General features: G+C 39.8%; 1 protein-coding gene across 10 annotated transcripts in view; it reads right to left on the bottom strand.

The window, feature by feature from the left end:
- LOC146433359 (uncharacterized) overlaps window positions 1-24,303 on the bottom strand; it is a 269,497-nt gene that overhangs the window by 164,974 nt on the left and 80,220 nt on the right. The window contains exon 1 of one of the 10 annotated variants that reach the window (XR_014854073.1): window positions 12,195-12,248. The exons of 8 other annotated variants lie outside the window; for them this stretch is intronic. Coding sequence is in view for 1 of the 2 variants with exons in the window: in XM_085069616.1 (XP_084925742.1) it covers window positions 7,951-8,016 (66 nt within the window). In the remaining variant the exon portion in view is untranslated. Of the gene's footprint in view, window positions 1-7,950; window positions 8,088-12,194; window positions 12,249-24,303 lie in introns of those variants that run through there. One more of the 10 variants, XM_085069616.1, reaches the window with a different exon arrangement.

Genomic DNA, 24,303 nt, shown 5'->3' with positions numbered 1-24,303 from the left:
CCATCAGCAAGACACTGGAAAGAGCAGTGTAAAGCTGGTGCATATTAATACCATCAAAAGATGCCCACAAGCAAGACAATGGTGTATGATGAATCAAAGTATAATAGCATTTTGTTATTCGGCCCTTTTTGATGATTAACAGAAGTAAAAATAGAATCAAGGTACTGTTCTCCATAATATTTTATTTTATTTACCTACTTTTGATGTAAGGAATGATTTATGTCTGATGTAAAGTAAAAAACTGTTTATCTTTTAAACCAGGGTACAGATTAGGTGCTACATAAACTATTCCAAAAGCAGCTCCTCTAAAGCCACAGCATTCATTTTTCTTTTCCTCTGGTGCCTACATGCTGACAGATGGAATGACATGTTTTGGGTCAGGGGGCTTTTCCACCAAGCAGAACAAGTCAATTTACATTCTCATCAAGACCTAGCAGCCTGTGTTTGAGTTTCCTTTATTATATTGGTAAAGTATCCCACTTTGAAAAATACAAATTTACCCTGTGAAAAGTAAATACTTGAACCTTCTCACATCTTTCTTTATAAGGCTCTTGGCCAGACTGTCCTAACCAGAAGACTCTTTGATTTACTTCATCAGGAGCACAGCTTGTTTGATGTTGCATAAATTCCCACCTAGATACTTGGTGAGTTCAAGTGCAACTCACCCACGTCAGGTGCCAAATTCACCCTTCACTTGTGCTCATGTAATGCCCCAGGCAAGGGGAATGCACAGGCCTGGGGAAGGCTGTTTCCTGGGGGCTCTGGAATTATTCATGCTGGATGACAAAGGGGATAAACTACTACAGAAAATGAAAGATGCAAAACAAAGGATGAGCAACAAGTTCAGCTTTAAAAAACGACCACTAGATATGCATGTAAAAAACACAAGCTAGAATAGAGAAAACACTATTTTCTTAGTAAAAAAAAAAAATACAATGAGGTGGTGAACCTAAAAGTTATAAAGCAATCCTGGAAAGAGTAAATTGGGCACAGAGCAGTAGCTGGCCATTATTTCAGGAAACTTTCATGTTATCAACAGGATTTCATTTATAATTGAGGGGAGAAGGGTACTCAAACATATGGAGAGTAGCAAGAGTGTCAGGGCACAGAAGAAAGAAGTGAATCTCACTCAAGCAATATACATTTCTACACACATCCAACATCACATTGTACTATCAAAGGCACACTTATCCTATAAAACACTCATCAAATCAAAAAGATAATGGCCTAAAAAGTAGTAAAGGTTGTTGTAAGGCAATTAAAAGGAAAATGTAAATTGGTGAAAGGCTGACCAATCTCTAGAGGCTGCAGGTGGCATGGGTTATTAATTTATTCTGGGCTTCAACTACAGCACTTAAACTGGTGTTTCTACAGAGAACTTACAGGTGCTCCTGGACCAGGTAAAAAGACCATCTCCTGATTAACTATCATAGAACAATACAGGATTCAGAATAAATAACCTGCAAATCCTTTTAAAAAGGATTGCAATCAGTTGGGTAGAGGAGTTAAACCAATCTTAACAAAAAAGTAGAAAGATCTCTCAAAAGATGAATATTCTGTCCAAAGAACACACAAAAAAACACACAGGCTAACATGCTACACTGAGGGCCACAATGTTTTGAGAAGCTACCTGCTAAAAGCATGTCAACTAATGGAAGTTGATTTGGGTTTGGTTTAGGGGTTTTTTCCCTCCAGTGAAATATCGTAAGCAGGAATTCTCCTCAAACACTTGGCAAGGTCATCAGATGATCATAGTGGAAGTATTTAAGATAACACTGATGCAAAAGAAAATGATAGCCTTTTCACTGGTGCTCACTAGAGAGGCCACTGGGGGCTTTTCATATCAGAAATAAGATTAACGTTCTGCCTGACATCACTGTTACCATGTCAAGCCTGAAATAATCTGCTCAAAATCACTGAATAAGTCAGATACACTTTTCATATCTACTAAAAATATGACTGTAGCCAAAGGAACTCTTTAGGTGCCAGGTGTGAAAGCTACCAGACACAGTAAATAATTGAGCCTATATTCAACTTTTTATTGCCTCAAACATACCAGTATGACTACTTGTATTTACTTCTTAAAAACTTAATTAACACTTCAGTCAAGAGTTACAAAAACAAAGTTTGATCCTGTTTTACCAATGGAATCAGGGTGAAATTTTGCTCATTTCAAGACAACCAGACCAATCCAAGGGGTCTTGCATAGGCACATACATTTGAAGAGAAGAGCAAGTCCAGGAAAATTCAGTACATCTAGCAGATGACAAGAGTTTGTCAGGCTGACAAGCTGATGAGCACAGAAACCAACAGAACTCAAATATAACGCATTCTTCCAGTTTTAAACAAAACAATCCCCACATCCCATGGCAGACAGACAGAATGCATAAGTCCACACACCCTTTTCCCCACCATCCCTCCTCCCAAGCCATTGGCTCCTGTAGGTGCTCCAGCCCTCCCAGGCAGTGACAAACTGCATCAAACCTCCCCACGGCTTCTGAAGTGCAGCCACTTAGTAATTGCCCAGCATGAAAGTACAAGTCTATAAAAAGCAAAACTGGGAAGATACAACTACAGCCAAAAATCAAAAGTGAGCCCAAAGCACACATAAGAGAAAAACACAACATACCCAAGTCAACCAATATGATTTATGCTGCAACCCAGAGCAGTAGTACAAGACCCTCACTCCACAATGCCAGAGCCTGATGGTCATTGAACAGTCTGACTTCTCCCCATGAATCACAATTACAGCAGCACCTGTGGTAAATGGCTAAAACCCAGAGTGCTCAATAACCCTTAACACCTTTCGTATTTTATTATTTTTAATGCATGGGGGCAAAGGGGAAGGGTAACACAAATGCATTTTTTTTCAAGAAAACTTGCCTAGAGACAGTTGCTCCAAGTTTCTTGGCTTTACCTATGGAAAGTGATTTTTCCTTTTATCTGTCAGCAAATGTTTATATTGTTGTTGAATTCTAATGCAATTAATTATTTACTGTGGCAAGATTAGTTGTATAAAGAGGCTGCTTTTATTTGCTATACCTGCAGGCCAGGAAAGATTAGCAGTGCATATTTGAGAGAGGGCTTCATTCTTTCCCCACATTATCAAGATTATAGTTCAAGGACACTATGCAAAAAACTCATTTTTTACCAACATTACCCAAATTCTAGATGTTACATTGATTTTACAGTTTTCCTCGGGCAATGTCAATTCTACACAGGACAGGGAAAGTGGAAACTAGAGTTGGTTGCAGCCCATAACTCTGGCATTACTACCAGATGACTGTGGCTTCATAGAGGAGCTGCAGAAATCCAGTTTGCTGGGCAGCTTCATGTTCTTCCTCATCTAATACCAAATGCTCATTAGTATGAGCAGTGTTTGTACTTACTTGTCTCAACCCACACTTTTACTAGGGGTTACTGAGTCCTCTACTGATAATTTTTGCATCATTACTGAACCTGAGCACGAATATTTAGTCCAGCAGGCCAAAATGCCCTCTAGCCTGTAATTATAGGTAGCAGAGCCCAATCCTAGTTGACTAACAAGTCTACAGTGATCACATACATGGCAATTAACTAAGTCCATCCCTTAAATATATGAGATGTAGTTAAAAGTATTTTAAAAATCCTCATAAGGTATGGACTTGACATCTTTTCCAAAAGAGGGTAAATGTTCTAAAGTGTGGTGTCTAGTGCCTCTGAACAGCAGAGGCTGTGAAGCAGGAGGCTAACACACAGCCTCTGCAGGTTCACATTTAACATGGTTCTATGCCCACAGAGACAATGTGACTCCCAAGTGAGCAATCCACAATCAGCATGAGAATTAGTCAAAGCTCCTGCAAGAAGACAACTCCATGTACTGTATGGGGAACTGAATCTATAGGCAGGAAAAGTTTTAGTAATTTTTTGTTGGTGTGTGTGTTTGGTTGGTTTTGGTTTTTTTAGTGGTAGTGTTGGTTTGTCATTAATGCACATCAAATCTGAGGGTTTATTACTTATGAGTAGCTCCAATGCAGTACCCTAACTCTCACTAAGAGAGAATTCACATATTCAAAAGGCCACTTCTTTTCCACACTGGCAGTCATTTCTCAAAAGCAGCATGAAGAGCTTCTAGCAGATGACTTGTTAGATCACTGAACACAAAGGAAAAAACATTTTCTGCTCTCTAAATATTTTACTCAGCTGCCACTGTCACTCTGCTGGAGTTACACAAGTCTCCTGAGAAGTGGCTCGGGTCTAATCCATGGAGCCTCAGACCTATGATCCCTCTGCTCCAACACATCCAAAATGCCTCAGAGGTGAGTGAGGCATTCAGTCCCTGCCTACCTATATATTTAACTTGCTTTTCTGCCCGAGGCCCTTTTTGTCACAAAACCCATGGAAGCTCCATGTGAGTCAGAGTGGGAACAAGAAGAATTCTGTCCTTAGTTTGTCTTTTCATGGTCTCCACAGGTGATTAGGACTCAGAGCCCTTTTACTACTACTTGAAACTCTAAAATAGTAAGAGTTTTAGTCTGAAATAAGTAAATTCCACTGTAAGAGAGACCATCTTTTCTTGTAAAGAGCAAATCAAAGAGCCATTAGATAGTACCAGCAATTACATTTACTATTTATTACATATTGTGATATATCACATAAGATGTAATGCATTTCTGTAATACACTACTGCTAAACAGCAAATATTGGTTTACATTGCCAGAAAGGAACATGATATACACCACAGTACTATGTTGGTTACTATGAGAGTTGCCATCCTGAATTAGTTTGAAGGTCCATCAAGCATGGTATTGACTGACACCAGTATCAGATGTTTAAGGAGGGAGTCCCTATGGGGGCAATTATAGACTAATTTACCCATCAGGGAAATTCCTTTTTAAACTCCATCAATTATACCCTGAGGCATAGGGATTTATATCTCATGTTTTTAATCCTTTCTAACTTAACTCTAGGTTATCTTATTACACTTATAAATGCTTAACCCTTTTTCAAAGCCTACTAAGCTTATTTCACTTAGTATAACAATTATAAATTATGCATAACTTTCCAAATATGTAGATAAACACAACAACAATACACGCTAACCGGAAAATTATTAATGGGAATTGCATAAAAATCCATTTTATGTATCATGGAAAATTCAGCAAGGCTGATCACTGAGAAAACTGTCACAAATATTCAACTTAATGTCTTCTGTGGATTAGGTAAAAACTGCATCTAGAATGGCAAAGTTGAGTATCAAACATCAAAAAAAAAAAAAAAAAAAAAGAGGCAGTGTTTGCTAGGTTCTCACCATATCAGTAAGCCTATTTATGTGAGTGTTTCCTATGTTACAGTATCCAGTACGTCATCCAGCTTCTCAACACAGAATCACAGATGGAAGTCTGTTTTGTCAGACCTGTAATTCAGCGATTTCATGGAGAATAACACACGAGACTGCTGTGGAATTCGGTGAGAGACCCTGCATTCACATGGAAAGCAGAGAAAATGTCTTTGGCATCCCCCCTCGGTGGCCCCCTGACAGGAAGGCTGTACACAGCTAAAGTTTCCTGCTTGCTGCAGAGCTGCTGGAAATGTACTGAGGTAAGGAGGCATGGGAATCAGATCACCATACTAACAGGCACTTTCCTAGCTAGCCTTAGGATCTGAACAAGAAAGGTTTATAAAACACAAGGCAGAGGTCCTGTCTGCTTTGTACATATAACAGGACATAGGTTACATCATGGGATTCAGCAAGGAAAACTGCATGAGCAATAGGACTTCCCACTTGGCCAAACCGAGTTCTGGAAAACTGTTATATTCTGATCTGGAGAAAAATCTGAAACTAACATAATTAATCCAACATACACATTAAAGAAAATAATTCCTTTTTTTTAGTTGCTTTGAAACCACACATCAGCTTTCTAAAGTCACAAAAGGGAGTTGGAAATCGATTAAAACATGAGCAAATTTTTCTCCAGGTATGCAAGGATACCAGGGTGAGAGAAGGGCTTCCTGGATTCAATTTAAATACACTTCAAGGCATAAAGCTCAGCTGCCCTCTGACTGCTGCAACTGCCAAGTTTTTCAAGTGTTTCCTCCTACTTTCACCCTGGGAACTTGATGGATGCACAGCTACCATTCCTAGGGACCATGCACATCGTCTGAAGTGCCAGCTTAGTAGAGGACTGGTCTCTGCTCTCTTGTGCACAAACATAAAGAAAGACCCTCTTCCCCACCCAAAGCTCAGACAATCCCAAACACCTACTGACAGACAGGCAGGCACAGCAGAGACAGGATGGGAAAGAGAGGCACTAACCTCTCTTATGTCATTTGACTGTGAATAAATTATTCCTGGTCTCTGCCAGAGAGAGATCAGGTAGACTCCAGTCTTGTCCAGTTCTCAGAAGCCAAAAGTTAGCATAAAACTTCCCATAAAATGCCTGCCTTTCTAACAGCACAAATAAAAACCCCTGTGTGAATAATTGATGTCATGGCTCACCGGATGAAGAACCAGAAGTATTTCACATCAGTCCCAAAGCTTAATTTATCCTAAATGTCATGCAAGATGAAAACATTTGTTTCAGCTCAAGAGACCCCTACCCCTTTTTCTACATCTAAATTTGTTTGGTTTGGGATTAGTGGTTTTTGTTGGATTGTGGGGAGGAAGGGATGGAAGTTACAGCAGTCAGGGGATTTTTAATAAAAGCTAAAGAACTAAATTCTCCAAGAAACAGTTTGCCACTGGTTGGAACCATTACAGCTGTCACAGAAAATCCAAGTTCACATTCCCATGCTCAAGTAAGCACAGAACAATCTGAGCCCAGGTATCCTATAGCATATTCCAGTATTACATCCAGGAGTCTACAATTCATAAGGAAGGAAGGATGCATTAGCAGTATCTCACAGTATCTGGGCTGGCTCTCTAATCAGCACTCCAACCCTGACATGCTTTTCTCCAACTGCAACCACTTCCTGGAATAGAATAGTCTAAGGATAATTTCATGTGAACCAACACTGATTTTTCTAATGAACACATTAAGGAAAAAAAAAATAACAAAATCACTCAGTATGAAACTAAAGCTGTAATTCTACAAAACGGATGGGCACAACTTCAGAAACAACTTTAATGGAATGACAGAGGATTTCTCCTACAGATAAAAAATTTTAGGATAGAATAGACCATACTAACCATGATGGTGCAACTGAATGGAGAGCATTCAAGAAACTTGCTCACACAAGACACCTTCCCTCTATATTTGGAACCAAAATCCTGCTAGCACCTGCTTCTCTGTGCCTAGAGAGCTACTCACTAAAAAGACAAAAGAATTACTACGCCAGTGCTACTGTACCACCACCCCCAAACAGAAATCCCCAGGACCCAAGGGATGCACAATAGATAACAGAAGCAAGATTATGGCTACTTGAAGTGCCACAGGCAGCTCTACATACAGACAATGTTTTGTTGTTTACCAACAGAATGCTATTCAGGTCAAAAAAGCATTTTAGATGCAGCATACTGATTTCTGACTACATTTTAGCTATTTGAAACAGCTTCTGCCAGTCACAGAGAAATGAAAAGGTGTCTGCTGGCACTCCAGTACTTATTCTCTCTGAAGCAGTAAGAATATTATTTAGGAATGTCATTATTGGCAACATTTCAAAGCCATTCAGTGCCAGATTTTTAAAAATCCCATGTATAATTAAATATCTCCTTTCCATGGCTGGAGTGTAAGACAGAAGGGGAGAATTGCAGACAGATTCCAGTCCCTTGACTAAAGGGGCACAGTTCACCAAACCTTCTTTTTGAAAAATCAGAATAAGCCTAAACATTATTCCTTTCCTTAGTTCTTGTTGGTAGTAAATAGTTTATATTTTGTTACTCTAAAACTCAAGATAAAGCACCATTCCCTACGGGATAGCATCTGAATTCTAGTTGCTCATCCACTAGAAATATCCGTGTCTTTCAAATACCTGATAAATGTTGCATTTCCCAGCAGAAAATTCCCTTTTTTCTAGTCCTAACAGGTTTCCTAGCATGGACACCACACTCCCTGTCAATGCTTCTTTGGTAGGCTTTTTAATTCACTGTCTGCTCTGGCAGATGACCCCCACCCCAACTCCAAATTTTACCCCCTCTGAAGGTCTCTAGAGAGGTGCTGTGCATTGAACTAAGGCTCCCAAGGCAGCAGTGGAGTCACAATAAACAGAGAAGGGAAATCCTTCTCTAGTGACACAGACTGAGTGACTCAAAGGCAATTCAGATGCATTTTTATCCTCTCCTTACAGAAATACCTCAACACATTGAGGCTCTTAAATGAACCCACAACGTATGATCTGAAGTCATGCAATATCTGCCTGCTGGTATCCCAGACACAGCCTTTCACAGAAAACCAAAAGGCCTGGCTGACAAACCATTACTTTACAAATACGAATAGTCTGAGTTAACTTTTTAGCAGGAAAGGGGAAACTTGCAACTCAAGTAGAAAGGGCCCACATGTAAAGTCATGGGACAAAATAGTCCCTTGCTGAACATCACAGTGCTGCCTGCTACCCACCATGAGAACAGGGAGCTTTGGGAACTGCAGCAATGGAAAGAGTTGCTAATAGACAGGAGAGACTATAGGAGCCCCTGCAGCAGCCAGTGCAGGAGGTACAAGCAGCCTCCAGATTCTTTATCTGAAAGCTAGAAGCATCTGGAAAAAGCCACATTTCAGCAGTGCAGTAGAAAGGCACCATCATTCCTGCTGCTTATCTGCAGGAATCTCCTGGGAGTGCTTCTTCCTGCATAAACTGTAATTACTGGGGCCTAATCAGTAAATTCCATGTTATGTTTCATCTCTTAAATGTCTACATTACTTTCAATTCCCTCTCATAATAGATCTGAGTGAATATGTAGAAACAGAATAAGTGAAGAATTTCCAAAGGGTACCCCTCAAAATGGAGTGGGCTCCTTTCCAAGGCCACACAGAGAAGTGAAGGGACATAATACTGTAAAGGAACTACAGCTTCAGTCACCTAATACATCTGCTGCAACTGTTTTGGCACCATATTTTTGAGCCAACAAAGATTTTATTAAACAACATTTGTATATACAACTTTTTTTAATGACCTACATAGAGGCTACTATGACATAACGGCTGCATAGGGATGAGAGAAAAGTTTCAATTTTAGATGTTCTCACTACATTAAAAAAAAAAAATCCTTCTTAGTCTCTGCCTGCCAGTCTAGTGAAGCAGCCAATTTGGAAAAGCACCTTGTGTGAATAGCACAGCAGTCTGAGCACTCTTGGCACCTTCCATCATTTAGCAAGGCATTAAGTCCACAAGTCCAAAACCAGCCCATCCACAGTGTGTTATGTATTACCTGTTTACATATATTCTGCTTGGTATTGAATCCCTAAGGAACAGTCACCTCTACCATGTTTAAATGCTGCAGTTTGGAAGGCAATTCCTTCCAGCACTTAAAAACAAAGCAGAAAAGGAAGATAATATTTGTTCTGCTCCCTGATTGATATCCACCTTTCAAACAGAGATCTCCTTTAACACAGTTCAACCAAAACACACCAGAGGAAAGAGAATGGTGGGGGATTGAATTTTTATTTTTAAGGTTTGATTTTTATACATTTACTTAGTAGGGTATTTAAGTGCTGCAAACTAAATTCAATACTCAACTAAAATAGAAATTAGTCTTAGGGACATACTTTTGAGAATTTATTTTTCAACAAGTTTTTGGAAAATCTGGCCATATTGCCATGATAATGTTACTTCCCCCATGTTTCTCATGAGGTTGCACATTAGTCAGAGTCTTGAACCCATCTGTGGAACAACCTCTACTGCCTGAATAGATCTGAATCTACATCTTTCAGGTGAATGCTCCAATGTCTCCTATGAAGTTGTCCTATGAATGTTTAAACAGGCATTTCACACTGCTGGTACTAGAAAAACCCTTCCCTTATCAGACTTCAGGTGTCTGTGACCCCTTTATTGATATCTCATGCCCTTTCCCAAGCTTAAAGGGAATAAAGTGGAAAATCTCAACCACAATCTCACATTACCCAAGGAGACATCCTGTCAACCTGAACTGCACCTAGAAAACAGCCCACATCAAACTGAGCTCATCCTTGGCAATTTGCATATTTAAGCGTTTAGCTCATGTTTTGCCACTCACTGCACATTCAAGTTGATGTGTACTCAAGCTGACCTTTGTACTTCTGATATTGCAGAAAAAATACCTTCAGATTTCATAATGCTTAGTACTCTGCAAGACTAATTCAAATGACATTCAAAATATTCAGTGCTGGGACATAACAGATAAGCCAGTTACACATTGTTCTTCACCCAAAATTCAACATGGTGGATGATTTTTATTTCCCCCCCAGCATTCGCTTCTCATGGAGCTCATAGCTCAAGCCTACAGAGCCAGCCAAGCTTTGGGAAATGCACACAGTCAAACATGTCAGGGAGCCACTGCAAAATATCTTCCATTTCACTACACTTTGCATCCCAGAATTTGCAGCAGCCTTTCTACACAGCTCAACAGGAAGCAACTCATTTGGGAATAGGATACAAACGGCACCCAGTAGCAGAAAAACAACCCAGACCATCCCATCAGAGCAGTAATTTTGAGCTAATCAGCATATAGAAATACTCCTGAAGTTCTAGAAGAATCTCAAGAATAATCATGGATGAATTGCTCATAGAAAATTTATCTGGAGTGAGAAATTCAAATAGATCCCAGATTGATACATATCTAAGGCCGGGTTGGATGGGGCTTTGAGCAATCTGAGTCCCTGTCCATGACAGGGGGATCAAAACCAGATGGTCTTTAAGGTTCCTTCCAACACAAACCATTCCATGATTCTATGCTACAATGCTTAGCCAGGTATGAAGTAATAGTTGCAACATACAACCTAGGGAGCATTCTTCTACTTTGTTTTTACACTTAGACCTTCATTCTGGAATTAAAAACGAAAAAGAACTATTGATATGGGACACAACCCATTTCCTTTCATCAGATTTGCAAGTGATTATTCTTCAGAACAGCTTCATCTGAGCAGGTGGAATTCTGTGCTCTGACAACTCAACAGCTTTGAGGGATATAATCAGAATTAAACTCTGAATGCAAAAAAGAGATTGGCCTGTGGACATTTTGATCACAGCTTTCTTCATCAGAAGCACAGAACTGCTATTTGGTTATTTGATACTTTTCATGCTGATTACAGCTAGATTCATAATGTTAAGCCTGCAAAAAATAAAATGGAACCAGACTAATGAGAAACTCTCACAAACACCAACATGAAAGCACTGAATAAAAAGTTGTGCTGAGAAATTCTTAACATAGTTCTCCTGATGCTGATTCACCATCACGTTCTCCATTATATGTTCAAATATATTTACTTTGCCAATACAGTGGCCACAATAATACACACAATTGGTTCTGACAGCAGCAATAGGTTTCTTGGCTTTCTCCCATGATTTATAACAGTCAGAATAACAGTCTCATTCACTTTCAGATGCAGAAAAAAAATATCAGTTTGCTCAAGCTTATTTGAGCTGTGCTTAGCCACAAGCTCTCCTTTCTCCCATTACATCATTCCAACTACTACCAGACAGAACTTCAGATGCTTTGACTCAACAATTGTAAGTCTTTGACTTTTTTGAATTGTCATTTCAATATTAACCATAATTTCCCTCCTAAACAGAAAAGTGAAAAGGCTCTGGCCACCATGTATCAAGAGACTAAATAGTGCCTAGGCAAATTAAGTTGTATTTGTTTTCTATTTAATTTAATTTCTTTCCAGTGCTGCCATTGGCCAATAGGATGTACTTGAACAGGAAGAAAAAACACAGCATATGTTTCTGAATGTATCAAACGCATTTGAACATCATTAATTGATAACAGCTACAAATAATATGCAAATAAATCACAGCTGAGGACCCAAAAAATGTATGAAGCAATACTAAGCATAAATTGACTCCATACCCAGTTTTTCCATCTAAAGAAACATTAGTCACATGTTAGGCTGGTGAGGGCCCTGACAAAGGAGGCAACAGATACCAAAGTTTATGTAAGTTTAAGGAGAGACTGCACTACATAATGAAAGAGAAACCCCAAAAGGTAAATAAATAGTAGAAGCCATCTTAGCTTTGACAATGTCTGAGCTGCAAGCTATTGGAAAGCTATCAAGAATGTTTAGACAAAGTACTCCAGTGTACCTGCCCTATTTGTAAATTCCTTAGCCATCCACTTCTGGTCACTGCTGCAGACAACAAGTAGGCAAGGTGAACCTTTGGTCTGAAACCAGATAACTATGCTTGTGTTTATGTTCTCACAAAGGCATCATTGTAGTGCAAGCTATTATTGCAATATTTTACTGTGCATGATCAAGGAGAGCTGCAGAAACCCGTCAGTGTGGGTTTAGCACAGAGTTCATGCCCAGTGTAAATTAATGGGTGGCCAGCAGGCCAGGAAAATGTTGCCGGTGCTAAACTCAGTCCTGCTGTGACTGGAAATTTTCTGGCACCTCAGCTAGAATTGGTGGAATCCAGCCATAAATATGCTGAGTTTACAAAACATGGGTCAGTAGGAAGCATTTTAGGTGTCCAGCTTTGATACAATGGAAGCACAGCCTAATATTTATGGAACATATGCAAGAAAATGTAAAAAGGGCATAGAAAACAAAATACATGAGAGGTAAGGCTTTTTTGCTTTGCCTTTTTCCTTTTTAATCAATTCCATCTTCAAAGCCAAGATTTAAGACACTTCCCATGCATAATTTCTGGCAAGTGCACTTACAACATCTTGTTGACATTTCACAGCTATACCTCAGCAAATACTTCAGGCTGCTGGTGATTATTTATTGTTAGACATACATCTACTACAGAATATTTAATTTCAGTAAAATATTATTCTGGGTAAGGAGGCCTAAACAGGGACTACACTATAAAACACTACATGTAATTCAATATGACAAGCAGAAAACACTCAACAATTTCCCTGTAACTGTCTAGTTCAAGCTGCTCTACTGTATGATCTTTTAAATCAAAATGACCATGGCCATATACAAAACTATATATTCCCGTACATCAGTTACTATCCACTAACATATTTATTAGTATTCAGATTACTCAAAAGTTTAGCATTCTGCATCATTGTGTGGAGCTTGATCCAGCACTGTGACATGCAAAAGAACATAGATCTATGCCAGTTATCAACTTTGCCAACCATACCTATGACCAAAAAAAAAAAAAAAAGAAAATCACATGCCCTGGGACCCCTTCCCTCTCAAAATTGTAAGTCTGACTTTTCAAACATATTGCTTCTCAAACACATCCATAATCAAGACTTTAGGCTGCTTTCTTGGGAAACATCATTTCTATGTCTATTTGACACTTCAGACTGTTTCTTATGTTGCTCATTTTCAAAGATGACAACTGGAATTGGCTGAAGAGGATGTTGTACTCTCACACAGCCCAGAAACAAAGTGACTGTAAAGGCCCCTATTGCTTAAGCGTTATTTTTTCTGGAGAAGTACTCTGGCTTTTTCCCACATGATGGAAAATATGTCATTAGCAACAGTGGAAGATATTGATCCCTTTGGCAAGACCCACTGACCACTGAAGTCATCAGCAAACTTTCAGTTGGTGTGAGCTTTATGCTACATTTTAGAGTCAACTCCTGACAACTTTTCTAGGTCAAAGTTAAAATAGTTTTGCTGGTACAAGACTGCAGACCAACATATTCCATTTCTATAATATACAACAGAATTGTCCACTACAGTTAGGTCCATTAATTAATTGAATAACTGATGCTACAATCACTTAGTACCTTAGCTTATCATAGGATAATTATTGTTGCAAGGTTTGCATAAAGAGGAACAGAGGACCAAGCACCGGAAGAGGTTGCCCAGAGAGGGTGTGGAGTCTCCCTCACTGGATATTCCAGAACTGACTGGATGCAATCCTGTGCCATGGATTCTAGGATAACCCTGCTTGAACAGGGTGGTTGGACCAGATTACCTGCAGTGATCCCTTCCAACTCAACACATTCTGGAATAAACCCAATGCTGGCTCTATAAAAACTAACTCCCAGACTGAGATGGCAGCATCTCCTAACACCAGCTATGGCCAGCTGTAGCCATACAGTAGACAGCAGCTTCCTGAGGCTGGCAAAGTCACGATAACAGAAAACATCCCTGTGGGGTAAGCAAAGATGCTGCTGAAGTTACTGCTCTGTGCCTGCTTCCATCTTTACCCTCCTGCTGCTGCCCTGGGAGATTTTGCAGCAGTAAACCAGGCTGAGGAATTCCAGAGGCACCTCCCCCTATATTCCCATTGCTTCACCTGTCCCCCCAGGTGGATTCAGAGGGTCAGACAGAACTGACAGATTCTGACCCTAAGACAAAATTTCATTCTCAGGGCAATATACCCTGTACAACCTTCAGCAGCCTGGAGTCAGCCCTCTCCTAGATGTATGTTAACTACTGGGTAACACCTGTGTTACCCAAAAGCTCAAGCACTTAGAGCTAAAACGGCAACATTTAAAACTTGGCAAGAAGTACTAATTTGTAGGACACAGAACACTGCACACCATGTCCCCAGATGGCAGCCCACATAAATAAAACCTATACCAAAAACTGGGGGCCTGGTAGAGGCTTTCACAAACAACCTCAAGGAATACATTTGCAATCCCTGGCTGTCATTTTGTTTCTATCATGACTCCCCCTAAAGACATTCCTGAAAATGTGAATTTCAGAATCATCTCCTGAACTCTTAAGAAAAAAAAAAGGCTCTATTATTTGTTCTTCCAAAGGCAATCAACAAAATTGCTGCATTTTAAGTGCTGCTGCTTCATGGCTAAACACTTTTTCCTTGCCTTCTCAAGATCCCCACACAAAATAAACGGTGACTATCAGGCATAGTCTTTGAAAACAAAAGTAACTTCAGTAGCCAAGGCATTACCATTTCTATTAGCCTTTACTGTTATTTTAGTACCTTTTAATAGACAATTTGTTAATTGATTAGACCCATGAACAGCTACAGAAAGCTGCACTCAACTATGTGGACTTGGTTCCTTGCCATTCTTTGCCAAGAGAACTGTGACTGGGGAGCAGGGAGCTCTCTAACAGAGGAGAATCTATGTATGAAATTACTGGTGTTTATTCTGGGGATCCTACTCTTTGTTTTCCTGCATAAAAAAAAAATTCCCTTTCTAGCACTAAATCATGCACACACTATGCGACCTGGCCTTCTTTTCAGGGAGCTGACTGCATTTGCATAAACAATAACAGTCTAATGTTTATCAAGTCATTAATTCCTCATGAAAGCATACAGCTGTATAAAGAGCCTTTTTTCCTTAGAAAAATTCAAGTGTAAGTTATTAAAAAAGAAAGCAGTTGCATGACTGTAGATCTTGGATTAAAGATCATCAGGGCTAGCACATAAAGCAATCAAAACATGGAAAATTTATGGAAAGAGACAGTTTTACTGATTTTTTTCTTGTTTCTCTCTGTATAAAACTTATATTTACATATTAATATAATTTTGGTTCAGAAATAAAAATTTATCCATTGTATTTTTAAGTGGCATTATAAAATAGTAAACCAGTAGGAAATTCTCAAACATATGCTTGCCTACAGCTTTTATAAGAGATTCAGTTTTGGCAAAAAATCTGCATCTACATTTTTAAATCTACATCTTGTCACTCTTCCGTTCATTACTATGTCCTTTATATTCCACAAAGGGTACTGTGCTAAAAGTATATAAAAGTCCTTAAATATAACAAATACAAAGGCTTATAACTGTATACAGATGAAAGTGACAGAACTTTTCTACCAACTTCACTCAAAATCTTTGGATTTCTCTTTCTGCAATTTTATACCCTGTAGAAGTTTACTTCTCTGTTAACTTTGAGGGAAGTTGTTAGTAAGGGTTGAAAAAGGACTGAAAGCAAATTATGCTTCCTCTATCAATTCCCACTTTACTGTTAAAATTCCTTCTTTCTCGAGTGCCTGGGAGGTGCTCACACAAACATGTTTCAAACACTAACCTGTAAGATATACACTACAACAAGACAGTTTTGGTGTCCACAAGGCCACTGCCAACAATGAAGTACCTCAGCATACTGACCCGGCATTTTCAAGGCAACAGAGGCAGTTAAGGATAAAACTTGGACCCTGCAAGGAGGAGACAGGTTTTTAAGTCAATCAGTGCATGCCTCCAACATAACAAAAGGCAGGTGGAGTTAAAGAAACACAGAACAAAGGCAGAGAAAGCAAATCCTATCCTGGCAGCACCCCAAAAGGATTCAATGAAAGGTACATAGAGGAATGGGAAGTGGTCCTCTTTTTCATACAGTTAAATAGGAAGGTTTCAAGCAAGTGCTGCTAGAGGCATGTGTCAACTCCCCACACTGGTTTCAGCTTTTCCCCTTTATCACCATGCAATAATATATGTAGTCCAGATTCTGAGCCCCTTGCTGATACTGAATAGCATCCCTGGCTATGTCAATACAAATAATTCACTGTAATGCATCTGGAGGTGAATATATGGCCTCAGTGGTTACTACATTGCTCTCCAAGCATTTAACTGGGTATATAAATACTCTATTATGGGATAAGTGCTGCAAACTTTTACTTTGATTTAGCCAACTTACTCTACAAAGGCTTCTTTTGAGTTTAAAGGGGCTGTGCATGGAGTGACACTTCAAAGTCAGGACAGTAGCAGCCAATCCACTGCAATGAATACCTTGCAATCAGAAAAATGTATAACTCAAAATTCCTTAGTCTCCAGACAGTATGGAAAGTTGTAAGATAAGTAGAAAACATGGCCTTTCTTCCCTTATTTTATGAAAGGCAGTAAAGCCTCCTCTAACAGCAATGAGCCATTGCCATAAATCTAAATGAAAAAGCCTGTTCACTGAGCAAAGACAAAACAAGTTACTGTATGTCATAGCAGAGGAAGGATCTAAAGATCAAAGGGTAAATACCATTTCCTGCAGTGTTTTTCCAGGATACAGCTTACACAGCTCCTAAGTTGTTCTACAGTAGAGAAGAAAAAGCTATGAAAAAGCTATATACCAGAGCATATTTAGGCTCTGGTAGATAAGCACCCAGACACCAAAAATAGAGCCATGCTTGTGTAGCAGGAATACAAAATTATCACTTTATTGTTATATCTTTTTTTTTAACCTACTATTTAGTTTGATATATTCTTCTCCCATATTAGATCTTTAGGCTTCCTTGAAGATGAACAAATGAGAAGTGTGCCTCTAGATTCTAACTCCTGACTGCATGCCTTGTTGTGCTGCGAGAAGCAGTGCTCACTTGATGGCTACTGATGGCCTGAGGAGAAAGGCCACTTCACCACTCTATGCATAGCATGGCATGTAGTTCTCTCCTTAAATATAAGAAACATCCTGTACAATATTATATGAGGTATGAGAGAACACATCACAAAAAAACCCAGCTATGAACACAAAAGTAATCGCAATTTTGTGAGAGCTTACTGAAAGGCTTCAAATTCCAGCTTTCAAATTTACCAAAGACTTTCTGCTCACTATATTATGTCCTTTATCTGTATTGATTATTCCTTTGCATTGCAATGCTGCAAGATTTTCCCAAGAGATTCTTATAGAGTGACTGGAAGTACTATGGATTCTCACAAAAACGCTGTGACAGGGAGAGCAGCAGAAGTGATCTGGAGTCCTTCCCACACACTGAGCTGCTCAACAACACCTCCCATGCAGTTGCTCTGAGGGACAAAGATGTTTCTCCACTGCGAAGAGAAAAGATGGGGTAGGAGTAGATGTGCTGCCACTGTGGGAGGATTGAATGCCACAGTTAACAGTGCTGGCTTTCAGCACACACACACACAGCCAGGTGCTCCAGCAGCTTGAGGCCATGCAGCCAGATCCTCCTCACACAGTGCCAAATCAGCACTGCCATGGGGAGAGCCCTGAGCAAGGACTCAGAGGCAGCACGTCTTGGGGACTGCTCAGGGGCCAGGAGGTGAAAGTCGTTTCTGAAAACACTCTGTTAGGACTACATAAACTGTTCTGTTTCCCAGATGAGACCAGTTCAGCAGTGAGAAAGAGCTCAAAGACAGGAGATAGAGCAAATTAATCATGGAAACTGGCGTTACTAGCCCACTCAGGTAGGGGAGGTCTGTAGTCTAAAAACTACACAGTCCTGCAAAAGCCAGTCATAAACTCAAAAGAAAGAAACATGATTAAAACAGCCTCGTGTTCTCCTTTTCTATTTCCCCCCCACCAGGAGGGAGACACTGAATCTGCCCTGGCCTCCTAACACTGAACAATCAGAAAGGGGCACAGCTTGGGCTGGGCTGAGGCACACACAGCAGTGTTGCTCACGTTCACAAGTCACCACACAGCCACTTTCCCCACCCGGCAGACAGAGATATCCCTGTGAGCATAGGGAAAATAATTCTTGCCATGTGGTGTGGGTGAAGTCTAACTTTTAGAAATGGTGACTACCACAGCCAGCCCAGAGCAAAGAGGATTTCTTTGTTTGTTTTTACCCCAAAGCAAGAACCTGAGGTTTTTCTTGATTTATTTGTTTTCTCCTGACAACTAGGGACTGCACTCCTTTTGTTCTGGAAGCCAAGGGTGGGTTTGTTTTGTATTCTCCTGACAACCAAACCTTTACAGCAGGTTTTCCTGACTCAAGAAACAAACTACTTATTTACTTCAGTGAAGAGAGACAGCTTCAGGTGTGCCCAAGAGGGAGATATCCCCTGGTTTTGGAAAACATTTGAAGATAGAATTTACCCTCATGTGTCAGAGTAGCTAGCAGTGGTAGAGACCCCTTTTTGTCTGTTCTTCACCTTATCAACTGTCCAAACCTGTAAGTCCATCAGTGACCTTCCTAGGGGACCCCAAAGAGTCCTTGCAGCCAGCCAGTGCAGCTCCATGGCTGCAGCTCTGCTGTCCCTGTCCTCTGACCACAGCCAAAGAACACATTGACATAGAACAGCAATTCTCTCCTCCACCCCTACTTTCAGCAGTCCATAAACTGATGAGCCATTTCTTTCTGTCTCTGCCTCTAGAAGCACCCTCAGCCCTTACTGATAATATTGAAGAAGATGAACTGGCTTCACTTAGCCTTCCTTTATATTCAACCCACCAATAACTAGTATCAGTATATTTAAATATAATCCATGCAGAAATCAACATTCCTTCTTAGCTTTATAGCAGCTTTCCATCCACTGATTTTCATGCAAAGGTTTCATTTTAAAACAGAAATAAATCACAAAAACCAAAGAAAAACACTGTGAAATTGAAGCTACATTGAAATTACATCAAGTCAATGAAAATTAGCAAAACACGATAACATTGTACCTTGACATTAAGCTGTCTTTTTAAAATATCACAGCTACAAACAGTTTTGGCACTGGTTCTCTGTCTGAAGCCACAGTTTCTCCTTGGCTTTATTTTAGTGTCTTTTCTGAGCATTAAACAATTCAACCAACCACTTAACTGTAAGCATGTGAGTAGTCTCACTGAAAGTTAAATGCTTTCTGAATGTGAATTATCCTTAAGTCTCCAAAAGCCATTCAAATAGTATTTAAATATAGAGAACTTTTAAACCTGCAAAAATCTAAAAGTAAACAATTTACTATCAGAGTTTATAGCAAGCACTTCAACTAGGCAATAATGTTGACACTCATTGGCTTAGCTCTTTATTTTATAGAGAAAATGTACAGAAAAACTCACTCCATTTACCAATCCTTTGGGAGACTTTCATTACTGGTCTTATATAACAGCAATTGAAGACAGAAACAAAATATTATTTAACAAGGTTTTATATGACAACATAAAGAGTGACTGCTAGCTGAGTGTTGATCCAGACATGTTTCTGCCAAGGTCACTTCCCTGCCAAAATACACATCCAATAACCATACATAAGTTTTATTTTTAATAAATAACCACTAAATGGTTGCATAAACAGAGTAAACTGTGGGTAACTGTAGCTTTTTATGAATATCTGTTGTAGGAACATTAACCAACACCTCACACAGGCAGACTGCAAGTCAGTGTCACCGTCACCAGCTTGTTGGTTGGTGGCAAACCAAATTATGTTGGAACACATCAGTGGTTTCCCTTGGTGAGAAATCTACATCCTTGCTACATCAGCTTTCTCACTCATTAAGTATCCCTCATATTTGTCCTTTTCAGACATTTGGCTTTGGAAAGCTTAGAATTTATAAAGGAGGAGTCACTGACCTGGCAAGTCACTGTGGCAAGACTGTTCCCTATACCCTGCCCAAAATATAAACATGCTTATGTGGAGGACGTGTGGCCTGAAGTCTGAAATAGGAGTCTGGGATTTTAAAAAAGTCAGCTACCAACTTCTTGTGTGACCTTGGCCAAGTCTTTCAACACCCTTATCCTTCAGTTCCCTAACTGTGTAACTAAGAGAGGGATGTAGAGGGCCTTGTGAAGGTTATTGATTGATCACTGTTTGCAAAGGCTGCCAAGGTGCCACTAGGGAAAGCATTAAACTGTATGTGTTTAAAGAATCAATGCTTGTTATTACATTATTATTGAAATAATGGTAAATAAGCTGTACAAAAAAAAGAAAAAAATAGGAGAAAGGAAGAGAAAAACAGTTGCAGACCAACCCGCAAAAGAGGAATTATATCTGGTACGTGAGGTCTGATCTTGTAGCAGCAGTCGAGAGCACAAGGAGAACCTTTTCTAAGAAGGAGTCTCATGCCAAGGGCACTCAGCACCACCCAGAATTAGGCACCCTCACTCTTCTCAAGGATTTATTTGGGAGCCACCCATTTAAGTCTTCACAGTGGTGACCATTCATGCAACTTTCTTCCAAAAACTGCCTTGTAATTTTCTTTTTACAAGATCATTTTTATTTCTATGCTTTCTTCAGCCACATGTATATTTAGCTAAATTCTGATTTCCCACCCATGCAAATGCAAGGGGCATTTTACACTTTTCTTAAGTACTGACACATTTACGACTGTAATTTCTCTAAAATGTCATTCAGCCAAGATTGATTATTTGCTGCATAGTGAGTAGAGGAAAGAAAGAAAGGAGCTGTCAAGCATTCTTGCTTTTCTCTTTGGGGTGGAAAAATAAGCTTATCTTTAGAAAGACAGATCCTTTTATTAAAGGATGAAATGAGCACTGAACAAATAGTATGAGGAATTCCAGTTATGCTGATACTAATAGAAGAAATAGTTAAGATGGCAGAAAAAACCTTGTGTGCTCAAAGACTTCAAATGCACTTGTACTAGGTGGGTCTTGACCTGGTAAGACTCCATTAATTTTCCGGGGCTTGCAGATGCATATGGTCCCTTCTGCATGATGCACTCAGCCCACTCCACTTTTTTGCCTCTCCCCTCAAAAAATTACCAGACCATGTTTTCACTAATTTATTCCATTTCTCTATCTTCCTCTTATGAGTTATCATAGTCATTCTTACCTCCCTGTGGCCAGTGAACTTCTCCACTGGAAATTGTCAGTATATTCTATCAACATTTTGTTATTAGTGTACTGTAGAATTATTAAATAATCAAGATTTGCAACAAGCTGCATAGAATACAAAAGTGCCTTTTCTCAAATATTTCTCTCTCAAAAACAACTAACAAATAAATCCACCTCTATTCCCCATGACTCAAAAATCTGCAGTAACTGTTTAGGCAGATTAATAGGATTCTTTTCATTTTTACTGCTCTAATCCCTGTAAAATAATGGCCAAGGACCAAGTTCTGGTACCTTTATTGACAGAAAATCTCATGGAAATCTGAGAGTCCTCCAACTGACTTTGACAACTTGCAAAGGCTATTAAATTAACCAAGTCACATCTGTGAATAATAAACCAAAATCCCAACAAATGGTTCAACACCTTTGCCACTGATGTTAGAAAAAGTGTGTATTTATGTACAGTACCATGTGTGTTTAGTGTAATTTGACACAGGAAAAACTACTGCCTTGTAAAGTAATGGCCAAGTTCCAGCAGAGTTTCGAAATCATCTCTTTTCCACAGCAGTTCTCAGAGCTGTGCTCCTCCAGCCCCCCAGGTTGCAGCACACCTGCCCATTTCTCACAGCTGCTTTCCAATCCCAAATTACAACACAGGTGGAGCTTGAGGCACTATAGCAAAATTATTTAAACCATTACAACCTGTGTGGGTTTCAAACACTGCCACTGGTCCCAGAGATGGCTGTTAAAAGTACTAACTACTAGAAAAATGCTCTTGAAGAAATAAGGAAGCAAATTCATACATTCTCTTTAGAGTGCTATTTTTTGCTCTGCATATTGTTCAGTCAGAACAAAAACTTCCAAGTCTCAAAGTGTAATAAGCATTACAGAGAGGAAAATGAGAAGATATGAGAGCTTAATTCCAAGCTACTGTGAGGTGATTTCATACCAAACCAAGCAAAACAGAGCAAGTCTCATAAAAGGCCAGTTTATCACAGGTTGTGGTTTGGCCCAGTTGGCTGACATTCTAACTCTCCATCTGAGCCTGAAACTTGGCAAATAACACAAGTTCCTTTCTCTCCTCTCTGACGTATCCCATTTTCTTCCTGAGCATTCAAGCACTTTAGCCTAAAGATCACTTCTTTTGTACCAACATGAATTGATTTGACAAGATAAACTACAAAAACAAACAAACAAATACAAAGTTTCAAATTAAAAGCATGATATGAAACCAGTGCTAAAGCTGACTCACCATTCATGCTCTCCTCACAAAAACAGTTGTTTTCTGCCCCAGCAGCAGGCAGCAGCACAGGGATAGACAGGACAAGGCACTGCAGAGGCACCGTGTGGGGAAGGGAAGAGCAGCCTGGGTCAGATTTAAATAGGTGTACTCTACCCAGGTGTAGCTCATCAGGGCAATCAGGGCTCTCAGCCTCTGCCCTTTGCCAGCTGTTAACGGGACTAGAGAAAGCAGGTGTGAAGCACAGCCTGAGCCCCACCTGCAGCTCTGCCCGCACAGCTTCCCTCCAGCCCGCTGTAAAATAAAACATTTTTTACCTCTTTTCTCAAACAGCTTTGCAACTATGTGCGATTTTGTAGGTATTGTTTTAAGCCTGACACTAAAACAACAATTTGATGCTGAACACGGAATCAGTAATAAAAAATGTGGGGAGATGGAAAATACCTCTTTGTTATAAAGTGCATCTCACATCAGTGGAGAGCTGTTCCCAAAACCTTTCTGCTCCTTGGACCATTTAGGTCATGAGACTTTCACCAAATCCCTTCTCAAAGTGTTTCCTGATAGCCAATTTTTTTTCCTCAATTTCATGAAGGATGAATTTATTCATAACAATTCACCCTTCAACCATCCCAAAAGTCCTCTCTCTTCTTAGTATCTGGACCTTTGCAGTATGCTAGACAGTTCACATGTCCTCTTTAGTCATTGTTTCCTCATTCAGATATTTCTTTTGGAAAATAAACTTGGCAGAGAGCAGAAGACAGCTCTATTACCATCAAGCCTCCAGTGACTGCAACTGGAAAAAGAAAAGTTCCTCAGTTAAGTAGTTCAATGTGCAAATAACACATTTTGGAGTTAACAGCAATCCCCAGAGTGGTGATTCTCAGAAGCTCTGTATATGGAAATCTCACTCCGGGACAGAGAAGGAGGTTTAACCAGCTTAGGAATTGAGGAAGAAGATAATGTTTTCCCATAACTAAAGCATGAGTTGGATCATCTGAAGCTTCTCCTGGCTTGGATATCAAACTACTGTGTGGTCTCCTGTGCCTTTGTTTCCCTATCTATCAAATGTATTTATGAGAATTTGGCTTCTTTTTTCCCCCTCAGTCTTTCTCATGGGTCTCAGATTCCAACCATGGGGCAAGGAAAAATCTGGGGTGAAAAGGATACCAGAAAGTTCTAAATGCCTTGAGTCCTAAAAGCAGCAGCTCATGTTTTACATATACAGTTCAGATACTGAAGAAATTAAAAATGTCATCACGCTCACTTGATGAGGAAGAAGCAAAACCTTTCCCAAACTCATGGAAGAAGGTCTGTCAAAAGTGTGTAGGGTGGTGCTAACATTCCAGGGTTGAATGGGAAGTAAACAGGAGAATGAAAATCTGGCAAATGTGCAATGGACTGTTTCCTTTCTCTCCATCCAGCAGAGGAGCACTGATGTAAGTGGTAGCTGGGGTGTGAGTAAAATACCCTGTGTGGAATCACTCTTGGTGTAAATGTCAGCTCCACTGTGCTAGGTTGGTATGACATGACAGACTGGTTTAGTGGAGATGAAAAGCAACATTTAGTTTCCCTAATGACAAAACAGTTCCAGCAACCACAACCCTCACCAGAACCGAACTCCAGGG

Source organism: Lichenostomus cassidix, chromosome 9, assembly GCF_008360975.1.
Source record: "Lichenostomus cassidix isolate B80296 chromosome 9, HeHo_3.0, whole genome shotgun sequence".
Lineage (NCBI taxonomy): Eukaryota > Metazoa > Chordata > Aves > Passeriformes > Meliphagidae > Lichenostomus > Lichenostomus cassidix.
The sequence above is the reverse complement of the archived record's forward strand: the minus strand, read 5'-3'. Positions and strand labels throughout refer to the sequence as shown.